The sequence below is a fragment of the Dendrobates tinctorius genome, unplaced genomic scaffold (genome assembly GCF_039654945.1).
Source record: "Dendrobates tinctorius isolate UK_male_01 unplaced genomic scaffold, ASM3965494v1 ptg000006l, whole genome shotgun sequence".
NCBI classification, from domain to species: domain Eukaryota; kingdom Metazoa; phylum Chordata; class Amphibia; order Anura; family Dendrobatidae; genus Dendrobates; species Dendrobates tinctorius.
Window position 1 is genome coordinate 7,273,226 of NW_027361674.1, and position 20,513 is coordinate 7,293,738.

At 44.8% G+C, this 20,513-nt stretch overlaps 1 protein-coding gene across 3 annotated transcripts in view; it reads right to left on the minus strand.

Moving 5' to 3' along the window:
* AKT1 (AKT serine/threonine kinase 1) overlaps positions 1-19,851 on the minus strand; it is a 135,359-nt gene extending 115,508 nt beyond the window's left edge. Inside the window, exons 1-2 of one of the 3 annotated variants that reach the window (XM_073570455.1) lie at positions 19,592-19,851; positions 9,263-9,386 (exon numbers count right to left, since the gene is read on the minus strand). In XM_073570455.1, coding sequence (XP_073426556.1) covers positions 9,263-9,308 — 46 coding nt within the window. In that variant the 5' untranslated portion in view covers positions 9,309-9,386; positions 19,592-19,851. Of the gene's footprint in view, positions 1-9,262; positions 9,387-19,279 lie in introns of those variants that run through there. The other 2 variants (XM_073570444.1, XM_073570464.1) reach the window with 2 other exon arrangements.
* Positions 19,852-20,513: the final 662 nt, after the last annotated feature.

The window sequence follows — 20,513 nt, forward strand, 5'->3', positions numbered from 1 at the left end:
GAACTTTTTGGCAAGGCACATCAGCTCTATGTTCATAGACGGAAAAATGAAGCGTATCAAGAAAAGAACACTGTCCCTACTGTGAAACATGGAGGAGGCTCTGTTATGTTCTGAGGCTGCTTTGCTGCATCTTGCACAGGGTGTGTAGAATCTGTGCAGGGTACAATGAAATCTCAAGACTATTAAGGGATTCTAGAGAGAAATGTGCTGCTCAGTGTCAGAAAGTTTGGTCTCAGTCGCAGGTCATGGGTCTTGCAACAGTATAATGACACCCAAGAATGGCTAAGAGGAAAACATTGGACTATTCTGAAGTGGCCTTCTGTGTGTCCTGACCTAAATCCTATTGAGCATCTTTGGAAAGAGCTGAAACATGCCGTCTGGAAAAAGCAACCTTCAAACACAAGACAACTGGAGCGGTTTGTGCTTGAGGAGTGGGCCAAAATACCTGTCCAGAGGTGCAGAAGTCTCTGACAGTTACAGGGATTGTTTTATTGCAGCAATTGCCTCAAAAGGTTGTGCAAAAAAATAATTAAGTTAAGGGTACCATCATTTCTGTCCTATTTCATTAGTTATTTTGTTTTTAATACTGTGGAAGCATGGCTGAAAAGCAATCATTTGTTCATTTTCATAGATTTTTGATTTATTATTACTTTTGTCAAATTCAAGTTATTTCTGTGACCATTGTGGGTTTTGGGTAACTACAATTTTGACCACATGTGTATATCCCACATTTGATGACTCCATCCAGCCTGTTACACCGTGTACGCGTGGTAGAAGGTACCAAGTCCTTGCTGCTTTACTCCACAGATCTGCACAAGAGGAGTTAATTGGCGCACACGAGTTATTCCTAGGCCGATTGCTAGTCCCCAGCCTAAAACTGGGAATAATGCGATCTGACTTTAGCCACTTTCCTAAGGGAAAACTGCAAATATTTTCAAACAAAGGGGGTCATAGTCGTCGTGAGCCTCTACCCCCTCACAAATCCCAATTTGGTGACATGCAGGGGCCGAGCCATGAGTCATCTATGTACTGAATGAGGCAGCTCAAACAAGGGAACCGATGACTCACGTGCGTCTCATACTACGGGTACTACACGATGGAATATAACAAAGACTTCTACGTGAAGAGAACAGAAAGTCATGTACAGAAGCTTCTGGCCTAATGCTGTGTAGGAAGATGGACCAGGCCGGTGGTACCTCTCTGGCGTCGGTTCCGGAACTATTGGGGCTGTCACCATTGTTGCTGGGGGGAAAGCTTTCTGACCCGGACAGACCTTTGCACTCGACTGTAGGGGGCCGGTCAGTGATAAAAGGGATGGTGCGCAGGAAAGCCAAGAAGACAGAGTGTACAGCAGGAGAAGGTTGATTCACTCTCCGTGGAGCGATGCAATAGTCCAGGCCAGCGCTGCAGATCCCCAGCCTTTGCACACACTGACTGTGAGCAATGTGTATCTGTGTGCCCGCTCACCCCTGTCACTGAGAATTCGTCCTGCACCGTTCCACTAACTGCTGCGAGCGCGTGGCCTAGTTCTGACCAGGTGAATCATACAGAGTCGGGTAGCTTCACCCCGCCTCCGCCACTTAACTGAGTAACACTCCGGCAGTACCACAGACTACTCCACGTCACGTACACCGCCCCGGGAACGCAGGACCTCTCCTAGGAGAGCCAGGATACACGGCTTCCATCAGGAGACAGTGCTTCAACTTTCTTCAGGATCGGGCCCAGAGACTTCACGCGTCACTTGCGGCGCCACCATGGGATTTCAAGCTTCCACTGCCCGGAAACCATCAGATTGATAAGTTTACCTGTTTCATAAACATTAGTTCTTGCTCTGTTACAATACTCAGTTTTACTCCCCCTCATTACTCATTTTCTCCCTGCGTGGAGTATCCCCTGTACAACCCTCTAACTCTTGCTCTGCCACCTGCTCGTCAATGCATCCCACGTTACCTGCTATCTCTCAGCTGCACAGGCTAAACTCCATCCTAGGTAGTCAGTATGGAGGAGGAACAAGACTGCAGGGGGTGCCACCATGACAGGATCACAGGTGTGTGTGGGGGGGGGACCCAATAGGAGGTTCTGCATGGTGCATCAGTAAACCTAAGGGGGGGGGGCCTGAGTCAAGAGACTATCTGGCGATTTCCCCCAATTACTCCCTCCCCATCATAGCAGGTTTCAATCTATTCACAAAATATGCAATAATGTGCTGATCACCAGGGGCCCGACTGCTGGAATAGCCTGCAAATCCCAGTAACAGAGTTCTGAACGGCACCATCACGGTACCCCTCCATCTTACGCCAAGGAAGTACCAAGGTCAGTAAGGGTCCAAGCTGTCAGGCCACCAGCAAGGTATTACGGTAACTATCGTGCAGATAGGTGATCATTTGCCTGAAATGGGCGTAACCCTTCAAGAAGGATTTTAAATTGGAATTTCTGAGCTCCTCTCAGCTGAATTAGGATCGCAAATTAGAACAAAAATTGGATGTGCAGGGAAACTACGAGCCTCTAAAAGCAAAACGGTGCAAGATATTGGAGAAAACACAGAATCTGGCACAACAAAGAATTGGAAAGATTTCCCTCTTCAGCCCCCTAAAATTGGCAGTCATAGGTCAAGAGACCTCCTGCTGAAATTACCAGGTCCATCCAGCTGGTGGATACACCCAGTTGTAGCCATGGAGAAAAATCACTGGTGACCACAGTGTCTTACAGACACTTTCTCTATAAACCACAGCACTATCTTGTCCAAATGTGCAGTACTGCTCATCCCAAGCTTCCGGATTCACAAATATTAAGAAAAAAAAAAAAAAAAAGACAACAACACATCACTTCGGAGACTTTCCAAAAATGATTTCTGCACATAGGCATGAATGAAATCCACAGACGCATTCTAACAAAGCTGGAGACTTTGGGTTTAGTGCTCCTTTAAGTTCCACAAAATGCTTTTAATTAGCTGATTGGGTTCAGCGCCAGGATCTTGCCCTGACTTAGAAATCAGCCTTGGAAGGGGAATTATTTCCCAGCCTTTGATGAGGTCATAGCATTTTCCAGGAGAGCGAGCGTGCACATACCTGTGCATCAAAAAAGAAATTAAAACATGTCTAATAGATAGATATATTTTATATTTTTTTATTAGACATGTTTTAATTTCTTTTTTGATGCACAGGTACGTGCATATTTCACATGTGCTCGGACGGTGCCAGTGCAGAAGACATTGTGTAGTTCAGAGGTGTCAACGATACTCAAATCCAATGGTGCTACTATAAGCAGCAAAAGTTTATTAGCCAATCTCTAATAATGAAGGCTTACAGGCTGGGGGGGGGGGGGGGAGGGGAAAGAGATCCCAAAGAAAGTTCAAATTGTGATCCCCAATTGTTTTATGGTAGCCAGGGGCCAATCTATTGGCTTCATGTTATGGTGTTGAGAGGCGGGGGGGGGGGGGGAAATTCTAATGGGAACAACAATTCCCCCCCTACACACACACACACACTCGATCTCATGGTGAACAGCAAGCATTAAATCTAAAGGGTGAAACTTCTGCAACCAATTAGCTCTATCCACAGCAACTACCTGAGGGTCTGCTGTGCAGACCAGTTGGCACCTGATGGGTAGAGTGGGTTCAGCGCGCGAGTCTGCACCGTATAAATCTGACTTCTGCCATGCATATACAGTGGATTTAGGGAGAAGTGGGTAGATGCCAGGCAGATGAGTGGACATCTGGTACAGGGCCACCCTAGCTCACCGATTCCATAGCAGACAAGCGCAGCATTGATGGTAAACCACTGATATACACACGTGGTCAAAATTGTTGGTACCCCTCATTTAATGACAGAAAAACACACAATGGTCACAGAAATAACTTGAATATGACAATAGTAACAATAAATCAAAAATCTATGAAAATGAACAAATGATAGGCAGACATTGATTTTCAGCCATGCTTCCACAGAAATTTAAAAAAAATAAAAGCTCATGAAATAGGCCTGGACAGATATGATAGTACCCTTAACTTAATATTTTGTTGCATGACCTTTTGAGGCAATCACTGCAATCAAACAATTACTGTAACTGTCAATGAGACTTCTGCACCTCTCAACAGGTATTTTGGCCAACTCCTCAAGAGCAAACTGCTCCAGTTGTCTTGCGTTTGAAGGTTGCCTTTTCCAGACGGCATGTTTCAACTATTTCCAAGGATGCTCAATAGGATTTAGGTCAGGGCTCATAGAAGGCCACTTCAGAATAGTCCAATGTTTTCCTCTTAACCATTCTTTGGTGTTTTAGCTGTGTGTTTTGGGTCATTATCCTGTTGTAAGACCCACGACCTGTGACTGAGACCAAGTTTTCTGAAGCTGGGCAGTACATTTCTCTCTAGAATCCCTTGATAGTCTTGAGGTTTCATTGTACCCTGCACAGATTCTATACACCCTGTGCCAGATGCAGCAAATCAGCCCCAGAACATAACAGAGCCTCCTCCATGTTTTACAGTAGGGACAGTGTTCTTTTCTTGATACGCTTCATTTTTCCTTCTGTGAACATAAAGCTGTGTGCCTTGCCAAAAAGTTTGTCTCATCTGTCCATAGGACATTCTCTGAGAAGCTTCGTGGCTTGTCAACATGTAGTTTGGCAAATTCCAGTCTGGCTTTATGATTTTTTTTTTTCAACAATGGTGTTCTCCTTGGTCGTCTCCCATGAAATCCTCTTTGGCTCATACGACGAATGGTGCGATCTGACACTAATGTTCCTTGAGCTTGAAGTTCACCTTTAATCTGTTTACAAGCTTTTCCGGGCTCTTTTGTTACCATTTGTATTATCCGTCTCTTTGATTTGTCATCAATTTTCCTCCTGCGGCTACATCCAGGGAGGTTGGCTACAGTCCCATGGAGCTTAAACTTCTGAATAATATGTGCAACTGTATTCACAGGAACATCAAGCTGGTTGGGGTTGGTCTTATAACTTTTACCTTTAACATGTTTGTCTATAATTTTCTTTCGCATCTCCTGACACAACTCTTTCCTTTGCTTCCTCTGGTCCATGTCGACTGTGATACACACCATGTCACCAAACAGCACAGGGAGTATCTGTAGTCCTCTATACAGGCCCACGCACTGATTCCAAGAGTGTAGACATCTGTGATGCTAATTAGTGGACACACTGCAATTAAAGTGTCCCTTTTGTCACATTATTTTCAGGAGTACCAATCACTTTTGTCCAGGCCTATTTCATGAGTTTTATTTTATTTTTAAATTCTGTGGAGGCATGGTTGAAAAGCAATGTCTGACTTTCATGTGTTTATTTTCATAGATTTTTGATTATTAATTTTGTCAGATTCAAGTTATTTCTGTGACCATCGTGGGTTTTTCGGTCATTAAACGAGGGGTACCAACAATTTTGACCACGTGTGTAAGGTATTCAAAAATAGGGATCACAGATTTCAGGACCCTTGGGCTAATGGAGGTAATGAGTGTACTTGAACCCCTCCTTTCTTTAATTCTCATCCCTCAAAAGGACTCAAACATCCAACAACTCTACAGAACACACAGTTCCTGACCCCCCCCCCCCCCCATCACATTATTAGTTTTTAGGAGGTGGCAAACTTGAGTAGGTGTCCCCCATATCCTAAAGCAGGTTCTCAAAAATTGCAGCCAGGAGCAACTGGAAGGTACCATTGCATTCTCTATATTCTCCAAGATGCGAAGGTATGAAAAATTAAAAGTTGTATTCTATATCTCAGCTAGACTGCAAAATGCTTGTTCGGAAGATAACATGTCTTCCAAATCCCTCATACACATGCAATATCAACAGAGAGAGGATAAAGTCACTGCCAAACTCCTTAGCAGCTTCTCTTCTCTAAAAGCAAAAATGTAAATTTTATGTGCCAATCCTTCTCTCCCCAGTCATCACCCGTAGGCAGGAGGCACGTGCACACACACACACCAACCGTATGTTAGGAGTGGCAGAAGACACTAAAATAAAAATATAAATAAAGTGCCTTCGCCACTCGGAGTCCACCGTGCGGTAGATGGAAAGACCGCTGCTAGGTGGTGGCAGAGCTATATGGCGGTAGAGTGCACCGGATTAAGTGCGTCACCAGGTGCACTGAACAAACTCTGTTGAGCTCACAGAGCTGTAATAATAAACGGTAACACAAAAGATGCTGAGTCTGTTCAGGACACAGAATCTCAGCGCAACACACGCGGTATGCGGTCACCGGAGAAGCACAAGGTGGCGGTACAAACTCCGTAGGGACCTACCGGGAAACGTGTGCAAGGCGTCGCAACCGCGAACGCACCAAGGAGCTGCAACTGCAGCGCGGCGATAACTGAGCCGCTGCAAAGACACTGCTAACTAGCAGGCGCAATGCTGATGCTTAAGCTGCTGTGGTATAGTCACCAGTCCATGCATCCTTCAACAATCATACAGCAGCAGTATGGCTATACTAGCGCATGGCGGAACGACCATGCGCACTTTTTATAGCTAGCGGGACCTGCCGGAAATCTCCAGGTCACCAAAAGGAGCAAATAGGATCCGGAGCAGGACCTGAGCACCTGACTCCCGAACTCCAATGGGAGCTCGTCCCGTAAGCATGCTCAGAAGCTGGAACAAAGGACTTAGCCTCTGGAGATAAATGTGAGAATCTGGATTCCTGCATAGGCATAGTAGAAACCAGATTCCTAACACCGTAGGCAGGAGGCCTCTCCACACACATCTGATAGGAAGGTCCCACTAAAACAGCAAACTTTCATCTATTGTGTCTGGGGACTTTGAGACCTCCGAGTAATATTGCCAATCCTTTCATTACCGTAGACCAGAGGTCTCAAACTGCATTCCTCAAGGGCCGCAAACAGGTCATATTGTCAGGATTTCCTTAGCATTGCACAAGGTGCTGGAATCATTATCTGTGCAGGTGATTCAATTACTACCTGTGCAATACAAGGAAATCTTGAAAACATGACTTGTTTGCGGCCCTTGAGGAATGCAGTTTGAGACCTCTGCCGTAGACTACCAGGTATTGCAAGACAAGAGAAAATGTCTAAAAAGTGGTGAGTAGAAGGCCCTAGTCTTCTTGTTGACCAGGACCCCATGATATATAAAACAAGCTTTGTGACTAGGACCTAACCTTCTCCTCCCTCTCCAGTCTAGTGTGACAAAATTGACCTAATTTTAGTAAGTAGCTAACTGTTACATATAGAAAATTTGTAATTGAGCAATAATACAAGAAGATCATGATCTGAGACTTCTCATCACGACTGCCCTCACATTACACTACCGCTCACTGTCAGCCACACAACTCCCCACACAGAATTCTCAAGGCATCTCCTTCACAAAGTGAGAAAAGCATCACGAAATTGGAGGTACATGTGAACACTATTGTTCGCACCCAGTCACAAACACTTCTCTAGTTATCAAAGGGTTTTACCACCTCCGGATGACTTTCAACAATCGCTTGAGTTGTTCTGTATAGATAGAACATAGTTCTGTGCTCGAATGAAGCAAATTAACGATTTACCTACATAGAAAACAGGACATTAGTTAAAGCGGTTTTCTATTCACAAAATATCTGTTCAGGTCCGAATCAACATGACTACCAATGGTCTAGTTATTAATACCGCTGGAAAGGCAGATTTTCCTATGGGAAGTGGTGGTCAGACTGGGATTAAACCTTTGTGGATTACTTCAGTCTCACAGAATGGAGCCACTCTGGACCGTCCCCTTTGGGAGGTCATGCTAAATGATCGTATGGGTTCAACGTCACCGATTCCATTTAAAATAAACAATTTGCCATCGTCCAACTTAACAGTCTTTACGGACACCAATAAATCGAAAATAACTCTCAAAAAAATAAAAAAACCCAGAGTGGATTCGTGACATTTTTGATGGATTAGCGTCAATGAAAACAACTTGTATGTCAGAGAAGTTTTTTTTTTTATTTGTATGTCACAGAGTATGCATTGGACAGATACTGATCCACACCAATGCCATCCGGTCAAATTCATGGGTAGATGCAAATTTTATCTTGTTTATGGAGACCCATGAACCTTAAATTTTCTGTCATCCCAGTGGATACCAGCTGGATAAGTCTGTTTCTCCCTTAAGTGAAAAATTGACAAAACTTACAAAGAATGAACTTGGAAGTTACCAGCCTGGGATGGTCTTGGGAAAGGTCCCGAGCAATAGTCCAGTTTGCCAATTTTCTATCAATGACACGCTATCGTCCTAGGGAATGCAAGATCAAACTATGTCCTCCAAAAGAACAGCTGCAACAGAAATCTCTGGCTAATATAGAGTGGCACCCAAAACCATTTCTGAAGGAATTTGCCTAGAAAGGTGTTAACTAAACCAAACAACCATCTTAATGCGACTCCAATATTTAAACCATCCACATGACATAGCTGTTAGGCCAAGGATGCTTCTGCTGATCGTGTGCCCGACAGTCATCTCGGCAGGATCCATCATACACAGGAGTGCTTGCTTGGCTGAGCTGCTGTCAGACTTCTTGGGTGGCAGCTCATCTCAGAGAGAAGTCTGAAATCGGACGCCAGATCGTTGACTCCCCCGAGAATTGGTCGTCTGTGGCCCCATTCACACACGATAGTAGGCTGAACCTGTCGATATTGGCAATTTCACCCAACATTAGTCTAATGTCTATGGAAGGGGGGGGGGGTATGGAGGCTTTAGGAGTCCTTCACTATTTGGAGGAAATCACAAACCCCTCAAATGGAAATACATAAAAACGGTATGTCCTCATGACACAGAACCAGTACTTTTTGGGCATTGGCTAGGAAGCATTTATGGCTCTACATTTAATATAGAGATCTTCAACAGGGAGGGTGAAAATATGTTTTATGTACAAGTAACGTGTAGAATTTATCATGTCCATGCTATGCCCATTTAGATTTTTTCCACACCGGTGGTTCCAAGGTTGGCCAACAGAGTTGATAACCAAATGTACAAAGGATTGGGTCGTTGCTCTGCTGATGCTGGTGGCATCCAATGAATATGGGTGAGACACTTGAATCAAAATTTTAGAAAAACTATTGTGGATCTGAAGACCCTGTGTACATTAACAACCTCCCATCACAAGCAGTCTTGAAAGACAGATTATTATTATGGTAGTTAGGAGTGAGTACTCGATTTTTAGAGAAACCATTTTTGGATGGGATTTTTTTCCCCACAGATCGTAAAATTCCACCACTCTTCAGTAGGACATTGATGCCCAACCAAAACATTACCATAAATTATAACATCTAGCCATGAGCTCTCTTACCTCGTTTGTGAAGCCAACCTTCTTTTACAATCGCTACTTCATTCATAATGACGGCAATGTAACCCAGTGGATCTGTTTCACCAAGATTTTGAGTGAAAACTATAGCAGCAAAGGTAACTGGTCTCTAAAATGCAAAAGAAAAGGAAAAAGTTAACAAAAAAAACAAAGTGCCAGTGGTCTCACAAAAAAAGCAAACAAAAAAAAAAAACCCATGGCCCTCAAAAAGGAACAGCTTGGTCATTTGACATCACAAATCAAACTTGTGTCACAAGACTCAACTTAGGTCTCCCTGAGGATAAAATAACACTCAAGAAACCTTGTTACTTCGCTTTCTCCTTCAGAGCCATTTCTTGGATATGTTTAGCCCTCTTGGTTTCAAGCTGAAGGTAACAAAAAAATTGAAGATTTGAAACTAACTGTATTAGGAAATTGTAAAACTTTCCATCACACACAAATAAGGCAAGAAATCTCCTCTCACTTCTGCATTGGGAGGAGAGAAGTGCCAATAATGTTGCATTGACGCACACTGGCCAGCAGGCATCGATGCGCGTCTGGCCAGCAGGTATCGACGCGCGTCTGGCCAGCAGGCATCGTGAACCTGTCCTGAAAACACCTGTTGGTGCAACATCATCAGCACCTCTAAGGCTACTTTCACACTAGCGTCATGCGATGCACGTCACAATGCGTCGTTTTGAAGAAAAAACGCATCCTGCAAAGTTGCCCGCAGGATGCGTTTTTTCTCCATAGACTTACATTAGCGACGCATTGCCACACGTCGCATCCGTCGTGCGACGGATGCGTCGTGTTTTGGCGGCAGCGACGCACACAAAAACGTTACATGTAACTTTTTTTGTGCGTCGTCTCCGTCATTTTCGACCGCGCATGCGCGGCCGAAACTCCGCCCCCTCCTCCCCGGACATTACAATGGGGCAGCGGATGCGTTGTAAAACTGCATCCGCTGCCCCCGTTTTGCACAACTTCCACAACGTGCGACGGTACGTCACCCCGACGCAGGGCGACGGCCGTCGCACGACGCTAGTGTGAAAGTAGCCTAACCTGCCGAAATGTAATCAAGAGGCGCTGCAGAACCCCATTAATGTCCCTCTTTTTGACCTAGGAAACAGATCTGCACTGGTAAACAAATAAAAAAGGTCATGTAACATGTTATCTGCTCCAGGCTGCAATCCCAAGCCATATTTTTTTTCTGCCCCAACTCCAATAAAAGTTGGATTTCTATCCCGATCACAATGGCTGCACATAGACTATTGTGTCACGATCGGCTGGTAAATGTTTACACGAACGCTGAATAAATACCAAACTTGCGTACAGTAAATACGCGCTTAGTGACGTCTCCTTCAGATTAAACAAATCCCATTTAAATCATTTTCGCTCATAAAACATCATTATATTTTTACTGCTCGCTAGAACCCTCGAGAGCTTCCTCAGTAAACAGTGGCAAATCATACCGCCTTTGTCTGGGTGCGTGGTATGTGCCCATCTTGCAGCTGGTGACAGTCATTGATCATTGCCGCCCATTCTGGTGTCCATGAACGCCTGGCATTGAAAAATCAGTGCTCAAAAAGCATAATAAGACAAATCATATAGAATGTCTATAGCGGCAGTCAGAGGAATATGGACGTCTAGGTTATATCTGGCAGTTTGTAGTTGCCCAGAGGTATATATAAAAGGTCTCCAGTCATCTCCCACCATACTACGGAAATATCACGCAAAGTTGTCTATTTAAAAAAAAAAAAAAAAAGTATAGGTTACAGATATCAAATACCTATGGTTCCCTTAAAGGCAACAGCTCACCTGCCATAAATGTTTTTTTTTTTTACTCTAGTATAAATGCCGCAGTTCTCCTGAATCCAGTGTCGTTTTTCTTTTTTTTCTGCGCTTCTCCATTCGAGTTATGGGCATCTCTTCTCTGTATGTAAATTGTCTTTTTATCTAAGTGGGTATGAGCCACAACTTTTTTTTTTACACCACGCCCAGTTGGCTGAAAGCCTAGATTTATATACAGTAGGAAAAAGAGGCCATATCTCAGGAAAGGAGAGGCGCATGAACAAGAGAAAAACAGCGCCCGATTCAGGAGAACAGCAGCAATTACACCAGATAAAATAATTACATATTTATGGGAAAGTGACAGGTCCCCTTTAAAGGGATCCCCCACTTCTGCACCTTATTTTAAAAGGGCTCTATAGAGGTAAAGAGAGAAAAAAAAGCCCGCAATATATAACACACTCACCTATTGCGTCCCCTCTTCTGATAGGGGATGTTACATGACCACTGCAGCTAAATGACAAGCACAGATTAGCTGCAGCATGCGAAGAGAAAGGAGGGGGAGCACGGACAGGGGATATTTGTGTATTACTATTATTGTTGTAGGACCACCATGGACTCATCCGTAAAACAGAATATAGTGGACAACCCCCTTTATAGTACTGCCCATGACTACCAGGGCTCCATCTTCTACAGTACCATTGTATGTCATTGATTTCAAGTTTTTTTTCCTCATCAATTCAGATGGAATTAAAGGGAAAAAAAAAAACGAGGTTCATTGAAAAGCCATATTACAAAAGGTTTTCTCCTCTAGAAGTAATATGGTGCACATCCGGGACGTAGGCACACAGCACCATAAGGGGCACATAGGACCAGAATCCCAATGTATCAAACAGCTTTCATAAAATAGGGGCACATAGGGTCTAAACTCCAATGTTTGTTTGTTTTTTAATTTTAGTTTACTAAACAAATCACTTCCTGAAATGACATTCACCTTTTCAGAGTACCCTTCATAACATATTGGTCTGTGCCCATTGGTTTTATTAAAGGGGTCCAATTCTTTGCTTTCATGGGAGGCAAGTTGCCACCATAGGTGCATGGCTCCAGCCTATTCTGTACATGTGTGTGAATGGGCGAGGGGTTTCGAAGGAGACATCTGTCAGACCAATGTGTTAAAGTATATGGCAGTCTGTAAATGTAACCAGCACTGGCAAACACATTAGTCCTAGCATTGCTGCCACCAGAAAATGGTCAGTCTACAGAAAATTCCTCTAAGAGCTTAGACCCCATCATGTAGCAGCAGCAAAGTTAGATTTCCCTACATAAGATGAAGATGACAAGTCAGAGTGCAATTCTTTGGAGAGAATTTCAGCTCTGAAGCCAGCAGCATTTTGAATGCTGCTCTGGAGTATAATTAAGGCTGCAACAAAAGTAATGCATTTACAAACATAGTGACCGTTGGAATGAATGACGGATTATGTCCAAGCAAAAGGTTTCATGGCTCTTTGCTCAGAGTCCGACTAATACTGAGGGCCCCCCATGTGTCCCCCACCCCTTTAATAAATCATAAAGCTCATATGACAAGTCCAGTCACATGCAGGAGGTGGCGTCACGTCTTGTGGCCGAGGGTCATCCATGCTTGTCACATCATAAGGAAAACCACAGGGCGGTCACATCCCTACAGAACAGCAGCACGACCATAAGGCCAAATCAGCCACTTCGAGGGGATCTTCATATCCGCATGTAACCTTCATTTACAAGTAGTTATCATCCAAGGATGGCGAGGAGGGGAGGTGAGGGGGTATCATCCTGAAGGAAAGATCCAGCCACTCAAATGACAACTTCCACGGGGGGTCGTATTGGAAGTTAAATCGGTTATACCCAGGTTTCTCAGAAGAAGAAATTGAGGGACACATGATTCTATACACAAATAAGGCAGAAGAAAAACAAATGTCCTAGAAGGATAGAGCCCTTTATGGCTTCTAGAGGGGGCCACCATATAGGAAACGAGTCGGGGTTGTCTAATCAGGTCTGTCATTTCTTCTCATTGGTTCCTAGAATCTTATTTTACAGTCAGATCTTGAATTACATTAAACATAAGTAAACGCAGGGTGTGCCGGTGCCTGAAGCCCCAGACCCGGACCTCTCAGTACGAGCAGCAGCGGCACGCTCAGATTGCAGACGGCAGCGGAGACTGCGTCTCTCATCTGAACACAAGATTTGGCACCGCCGATCACAAGAAAGGAGCTGAATCTTCAAGATAACGTATCTTGTGGCAGATCATCAATTGCATATTACCATAAACCCGCCACCTAGTGAAAGGTGTACACCTGCATATTTTTTGTATCCATAAATCTCAGCCTATTTGTGGGTCAAATGACCTGAAATGACCCCATTATAAGGATCCAGGCCATTAGATCAGTGGAATTTACATACAACATGACATTATCAGATGCTGCAGAACTACAATCCCCAGCATGCCCACCAGTGATTACTGGATTATCCTCTAGTCTACACCTGCATAATGCAAAGTGACATATTGGCAGAGGACGCAATACTGCATAACTTGGAAGATTTGTCATTCTGGAGACTGGAAAAGCTGAAGAACAACTTCTAGTATGAGCCAATTGCCAGGGTATGCTGGGATTTGTGGTGTAAGGAAAGCTGAAGACCAATGCTAGGAGACTATATGGACATTTAGCGGAAGTACATCGTTTTCAGGAGTCTAAACCTGTGTCTGCTGTCAATATGTCCTAAAAAGTTTTATTTACTGTTGAGAACTTTTTTTTTTTTCAATCATTACAATCAGGACGGTCATTATGTTTCTAATTTCAACAAGCGAATGTTTTACAAGTTAGTCATCACTCACTTGACTACTTTCAGTTTTTTGCCTTGAGGAGGAGGAATAAAAGTTAAAGAAGAGGAAAAAAAAGAGAAGGTGGATACATTAGTAACATGGCCGGTTATAGTCTTACCAGCTTTTCAAAAGTACTGGTAGACAACACAGAACCTAATTATGTAGATTTGGGGGGGGAGTGACAGACTGGGTGTCAAATATGGTTGCCATCATTGTAGCCTGATGGGCAGGTGATTGCACTGTCCAGGCCTCTCTTCGGTCGCGTCAAAAGAGGGTTTCCAAGGCTGAAGATTATAGGGCAGAAATACTACGGTACTGAAAGTTTGCAATATTGAGTCTTTCCAATATGCCGGCATTGCAAACACATCTCCCAATTTGGGCCTAATTCATCAAAGCATTTATATTTCTGAAGTAAAAAGTTTTCAAAGGTCGCAACATTTGGCCCAAAGTTGTACCAAGTTTGGCAACTTATGGTGTTTTCATGCATTTTTGATCAGCTCCGATAAAGCAGAAAGGGCTGGGGCACAACGAGCGATGATGTTCCTTATGCCACTAATTCTACTCCTGCACCTGATGACTGGAGTAACATTAGTGGCACGCCACTCATCCAACGGCCCCGAATCATTAAGGGGTGTGCGCCTCCAACTCCGGCAAGCCCCCTTATCAAGGTTGGCGTCAACAACCCAGGTCTGGGCTAATATGTACAAGCATCATAAGCGTATGTTCACACTGGGCATTTTTGCTGCGCCTTTATGCTAATTTTCAGCTGCTTTTTACACTACCAACAAAGCCTATGAGATTTCAGATATCTCATGCACACACATTGGTTTGTTTTTTTTTGTCGTCAGGATTTTGTGCTTTGCAGCATTTTTTTTTTTTTACATTGAGCAGGTCACTTCTGTCAGCGTTTTTCACCTATTAACTTGAATGGATGGTGGAAAAAACTTTGCAGATACGCAGGCTGACTTTTCTTGCAGCATATGTGCTGCAGAAAAATCAAGGACAGCCGGGTGTGACCTCACAGTCAGCTCCACTACATCTAGATGGCAGGTTGCCTGATGCGTTCATACAGCCTGTCGTCCAGCTGAGCGGACCTAAACCCCATTCACTTGAATGGGGGCCCAACAATCCAGCGTTTGACACTGTAAGCAGCAAACAACGCTTTTGATCAGCGGAAAAACCATCTCCACCGGTCAGAGATCCGCGGTTCCCATGCTGTCAAAAGACAGCGTAAGCGCCCAGCTGTGATCGGAGGTGTAAAGTTTACCTCCGATCACTGTTGTCAGCTAATGGAACAACAGCTTCTATCATCCGACACCTTCTGCCACTAATAGCAGTGAGAGCAGGAGCGGCTGATGGGAGTATTCATCAGCACCTCATGCGCTGTAAATAATTAAATTAGAAAAAAAAACAAAAAAACATGCGTGGGTTCCCCTGTATTTTTGATAACCAGCCAGGCAAAACTCACAGCTGGAGGCTGCAACCTTCAGCTGTCAGCTTCAGCAAGGCTGGTTATGGAGAATAGAGGGGAACCCACGCATGTTTTTTTATTTTTTTTAAATAAATAATATTTTTAAAAATGACGTGGGGTCCCCCCATTTTTGACAACCAGCTTTGCTAAAGCTGACAACTGGGGGCTCATATTCTCAGGCTGGTAAGGGGCCATGGATATTGCCCCCCCCCAGCCTAAAAATAGCAGCCTGCAGCTGCCAAGAAAAGGCACATCTATTAGATGCGCCAATCCTGGCGCTTTGCACGGCTCTGCTCATTTGACGTGTAGCGGTGGCATGTGCAGTTGAAATTGTGCTGATGAACTTGTCTCTGCACTGTACGACTTTAGGCCCCATCACACACAGCAAGATCACTGTGTGTGACATGCATCAGCGACCGCCCCTGCTGAGTATCGCTGATCGTGCAGGAGTGTCCTGAGCCATTTTTTGATCGTTGGTCTCCCGCTGGCCAGCACACATCGCTGCGTGTGGCAGCGGGAGACCAACAAACAGCGAGCTCCCAGCGCTGTAAGCAGACGCTGGAAGCTGGTATCCAAGGTAAATATCGGGTAACTAAGTGTGCGCGTCGCTTAGTTACCCGCTGTGTACCTTGGATACCTGCGTGCTCGTGCTGGGAGCGGGTATCCAAGGTACACAGCGGGTAACTAAGTGATGCGCGCTTAGTTACCCGATATTTACCTTGGATACCAGCATCCTCGCTGGTCCTGATCACTGGTGAGTCTGCCTGTTTGACAGGTCACCAGCGATCATGTAGCGAGGTACCAGCGATCCTGACAAGGTCGTATTGTCGGGATCGCTGATGCATCGCTTAGTGTGATGGCACCCTTTCTCACGATGCTAGCGGGGATCTCACCGAGGTCACCACAGTTCAGCCTGGCTGGAAACGCAGCCTCAGTGACGTCACCGCTAGTCAATGATGCTGCGCTCGCAGCAGCTCATTCACCAGTGGTTCTCAGCCTGGACAGTCGCATCTTGGCACCTTCCAGGTTGAAAACTATTTCTCCCCCAGACGTGGATTACGGCGTGGGACAGAATGACATAGAGGTGAGGGATATTGTTGTTTTATTATTTTTGGTTTATGACAGGAGAACGAGGGCTTTGGTGGAATTAGGCGAGGTTGTAAGTATGGTTTAATTAAGAATGTTACAGGAGTCTGTGTCATTTTTTCAATTAAAGGACTTTATTCTTGGTGTGTGTGTTTTTATACAATGTGACTATGGGGTTAGTAATTGGGGCATCTTATTGACGCCTCGCCATTACTAACCTCGGGGCTTGATGTCACCTGACAATGCAAAGGGGACATCAACCCCACAAATATGAACCCCACTTACCACTGCTACAGGGCAAGTGGGAAGAGCAAGGCTAAGTGCCAGAATTTTCTGGGGCAGCTGAGAGCTGATGTTTTAAGCATGGGGGGCAGTATCCATGTCCCCTTCCTAGGCTATTAATATCAGCCCGCAGCTGTCTGCATAGCCTTTGCTGGCTATTAAATATAGGGGGACCGTACGTCACTTTTTTGGGGGGGTCCCCCATTTAGGCTCTGTGCACGGTGCGGTTTCTGCTGCGGATCCGCAGCGGATTTGGCCCTGCAGATCCGCAAGCAGAACTGCAGGTGATGTACAGTACCATTATTGGCTATGTAAAAAAAATAAATAAAAAAAAAAAAAAAAAAAAAAAACAAAAAACACTGTGCACATGCTGCGGATTTTGTGCGGAATAAAAGAAGCAGCATGTCACTTCTTTTGTGCGGTTTTGTTGCAGTTTTCCACCTGCTCCATTCTACAGATCTGCAGGTGGAAAACCGCCCAAAAAAAAAAAATGCAGGTCATTCGACCTGCAGATTTAGTACAATCCGCGCGGAAAAATCGGCGGGAGAATCCGCACCGTGTGCACATAGCCTTGATAACCAATAAAGGCTAAGTATACAGTGGTGAGTTGATATTAATAGTCTGGGAAGCTCTATGGGTATTACCCCCTTCCCAGGCTATAAACATCTTACCCCAGCCGTCGGCTTTTCCTCTGCTTGTTATATATATATATATATATATCTAACCTGTCAGTTTGATTTTACTATACGCCGCATATGAAATGCTGGCTTTTCAAAGGATCTAGAGTTGTGGTTCTACAGGAAGTAATTTCTTTTTCCTCTGGGGGCACTCAACTTTATCACCATGCATAAAAAGACACAAGTTATCCCCAAAAACGCAAACAAAACATGCGTTTTTGCCACAGATGGTCAGGTGAACATACGGCAGGTGCTCTCAAACAGCGGTTTGTTTTTTGCAATCACTCATTGGAATCTGCACATTCAGATGTCCAATTCTTGCTCATATGTTTGAGGAAAAAAATATAATAATAATAATAATAATAATAATAATAAATTAAAATGTAAAACCTTCTCCGACCCATGTTAAAACAGATAGGCACACAAATGGAACTAATCTGCGGTCCAGATTTTCACAGGTCATGCACAGACTGATTTATTATTGTTTTTGCGGACAAGTAGTATTTAAAACAAAACCACAGGTATGAAAAGCAGTATAGACTTACGATAACCGTGTAATCCATAATAAGAACAAAAAAAAAAAAAACACGTATGTGGAAATCGGACATCTGAATAAAGCCTTACTATGGGCTAATAACTAGTTAACTTAATCACACTTTGAGGTCACAACACTTTTTGCAGAAATTTGTTAAAATAGCAAACACAATGGATCCAAATATATATCTATGTCCTTACTATGTGTAGTTGAAGTTACGGTACAATATTTAGCAGTCGTCTCTAAAACTACAATTCCCGGCGCAGGCCATCAGTGCACGGTGGGAATTGTAACCTTGCACACCCGGAGAGCCTCAGGTTGGCAACCACTGCTCCAACCTTAGCATTCCTGGTTTCTAAATCTCATTAAAATGCAAAAAAAAAAAAAAGTTATTATAATGCAATTGTGTTTTGACTGCGTTCCGGTAAAATATGTCCATCACTCCGTTGTGACATGTGTCAGGCTGAGGGGCTGGAGGAGAACCTATACACAATCACGCCTAGCCAGTGACCCCAGGGTTACTCACAGGCCTGGTGCAGTGCCAACCTCCATATACTGTACACATCCCAACAAATATTGGTCTGACTTGCAGGTAAACACTGGCCGCCTGTCTCTTGCTATTCTCCTGGATTCCTAGAAGGCTGGGTACCAGGAGCAAATGATTCTGCTCCACATAGCAGGCTGGTGGCACAGGCCGGCGTGGGATGTGCCATGGTACAACCAGCACAGCCATACATATGACAGTGTGTGCGCAGGAAGTGGGTATCATTGGGAGGGGTGCATGGAACTGAGAACATTAAAACTGGCTGCAAAAAAATGAATGTGGAGAATATGAATGATCCTCTGCTGGAACAATGGATACATTGTAGACAAAGCAGCAGAACAGGACAAGATGTTTATTTACAAACAATGTATCAGGCTGTGAAGCTGGAGGAGCAGCGGATACAATGTATCTATGGCAATGGAGGACATAAGACTGCTGGCTTCCTGGAAATAAAACATTGTTTCAGCAAAGGCATGGGAGGACTAAATCTCCCTCCTGCATCACTATGGAATAGCAGCAGCTCCACTGATCTCCATCCTCAGCAGTCAGACACTATGCAGTCTATGTGCCAGGGAGGGGGCAGTGGGGATGGCTTTACCATCCTATACACTGGGCCTATGGGGAAGGGTGAAGCAGAAAACAAGCCATCCACAGGGGGATATGATGGGCATGTGGAGAGGGTCTTGCAGCAGGACCCTGCATTGGTGGTTGATGCTTTACTATAGGGTGTGTGCATGCATCATAAGACATACAAGGAGGAGGGTTGGGGGACAATTGACTTACATGGATGCAAAGAGGTATATAGGAGCTCTTGCCTGCAGGAGAAGGAGAGCCACAGGGCCTAGTGGTGGATTGCAGCCAGCTGAAGCCTCACCATCACCGAGGGGAGCATGAGAGGGAAGGGAGAGGAAAGAAAGAAGGAGGGGGGAGGAGAGGAGAGAGCAGACAGAGAGAGGGGGAGAGGGTGGGAGGAGGAGGAAGAGGGGAAGGATAGGGCTGCTGCCTGTAGTGCTGCTGCTGCTGTTGTTGTTGCTGCAGATTCAGCCCATTGATTGCATGGAGGGATGGGAGGATCTGTTGATTTTTTGCTGTCACCTTGCTGGGTGCAGTCTTCAGCCCTGGATCATCCTTGGTGCAGAGGATCAGCTGCTTCCCCCTCTTGTTCTGCTGCTTGCTTGCTTGTCTTGCTCTTCCTCTCTGGTTGCAGAGTGTGTAATAATGTCTCTTCCTCCCTTATGCACAGAGTGATCCTCCTCCTGCCTTCTCTTCCTTTCTCCAGCAGCCTCTCTGTGTCTCCCTTCTCTGCCTCTCAGATGACCACTGGGTCCTACCGCCTGCAGTTGGCTTTCTCTGCTAGGAAATCCATCACAGCACAGGGAGGGGTCTGTGCGCGCACAGCAGTGTGTATATGTGTGTGTATGTGTAAGCACACTGCAGTGTGTGGTGTATATGTGTGTGCACACAGCAGTGTGAAAATGTGTGTGCATACATGTATGTATGTGTGTACGCACAACAGTGGGTATATGTGTGTATTTGTGTGTATACATGTGTGTATGTGTAAGCACACCGCAGTGTGTTTATACATGTGTATACATGTGTGCACACAGCAGTGTGAAAATGTGTGTGTATACATGTGTGTGCACACAGCAGTGGGTATATGTGTGTATTTGTGTGTACACAGCAGTGTGCATATGTGTATATACATGTGTATATGTGTGTGTACACAGCAATGTGTATGCACACAACAGTGTGTATGTGTGTGCACACAGCAGTGTATATGTGTGTGTACACAGCAGTGTGTATATGTGTGTGTACATGTGTGTATGTGTGTGCACACAGCAGTGTGTATATGTGTGTATACATGTGTGCGCACACAGCAGAGTGTATATGTGTGGGGGGGTGCGGGGGCTGCACATGATGAAGGGGGGTGAGTGGGGCTGCACATAAGGGGGGGAGTGGAGCTGTACATGATGAAGGCGGGTGAGAGGGGCTGTACATGATGAAGGGGGGTGAGTGG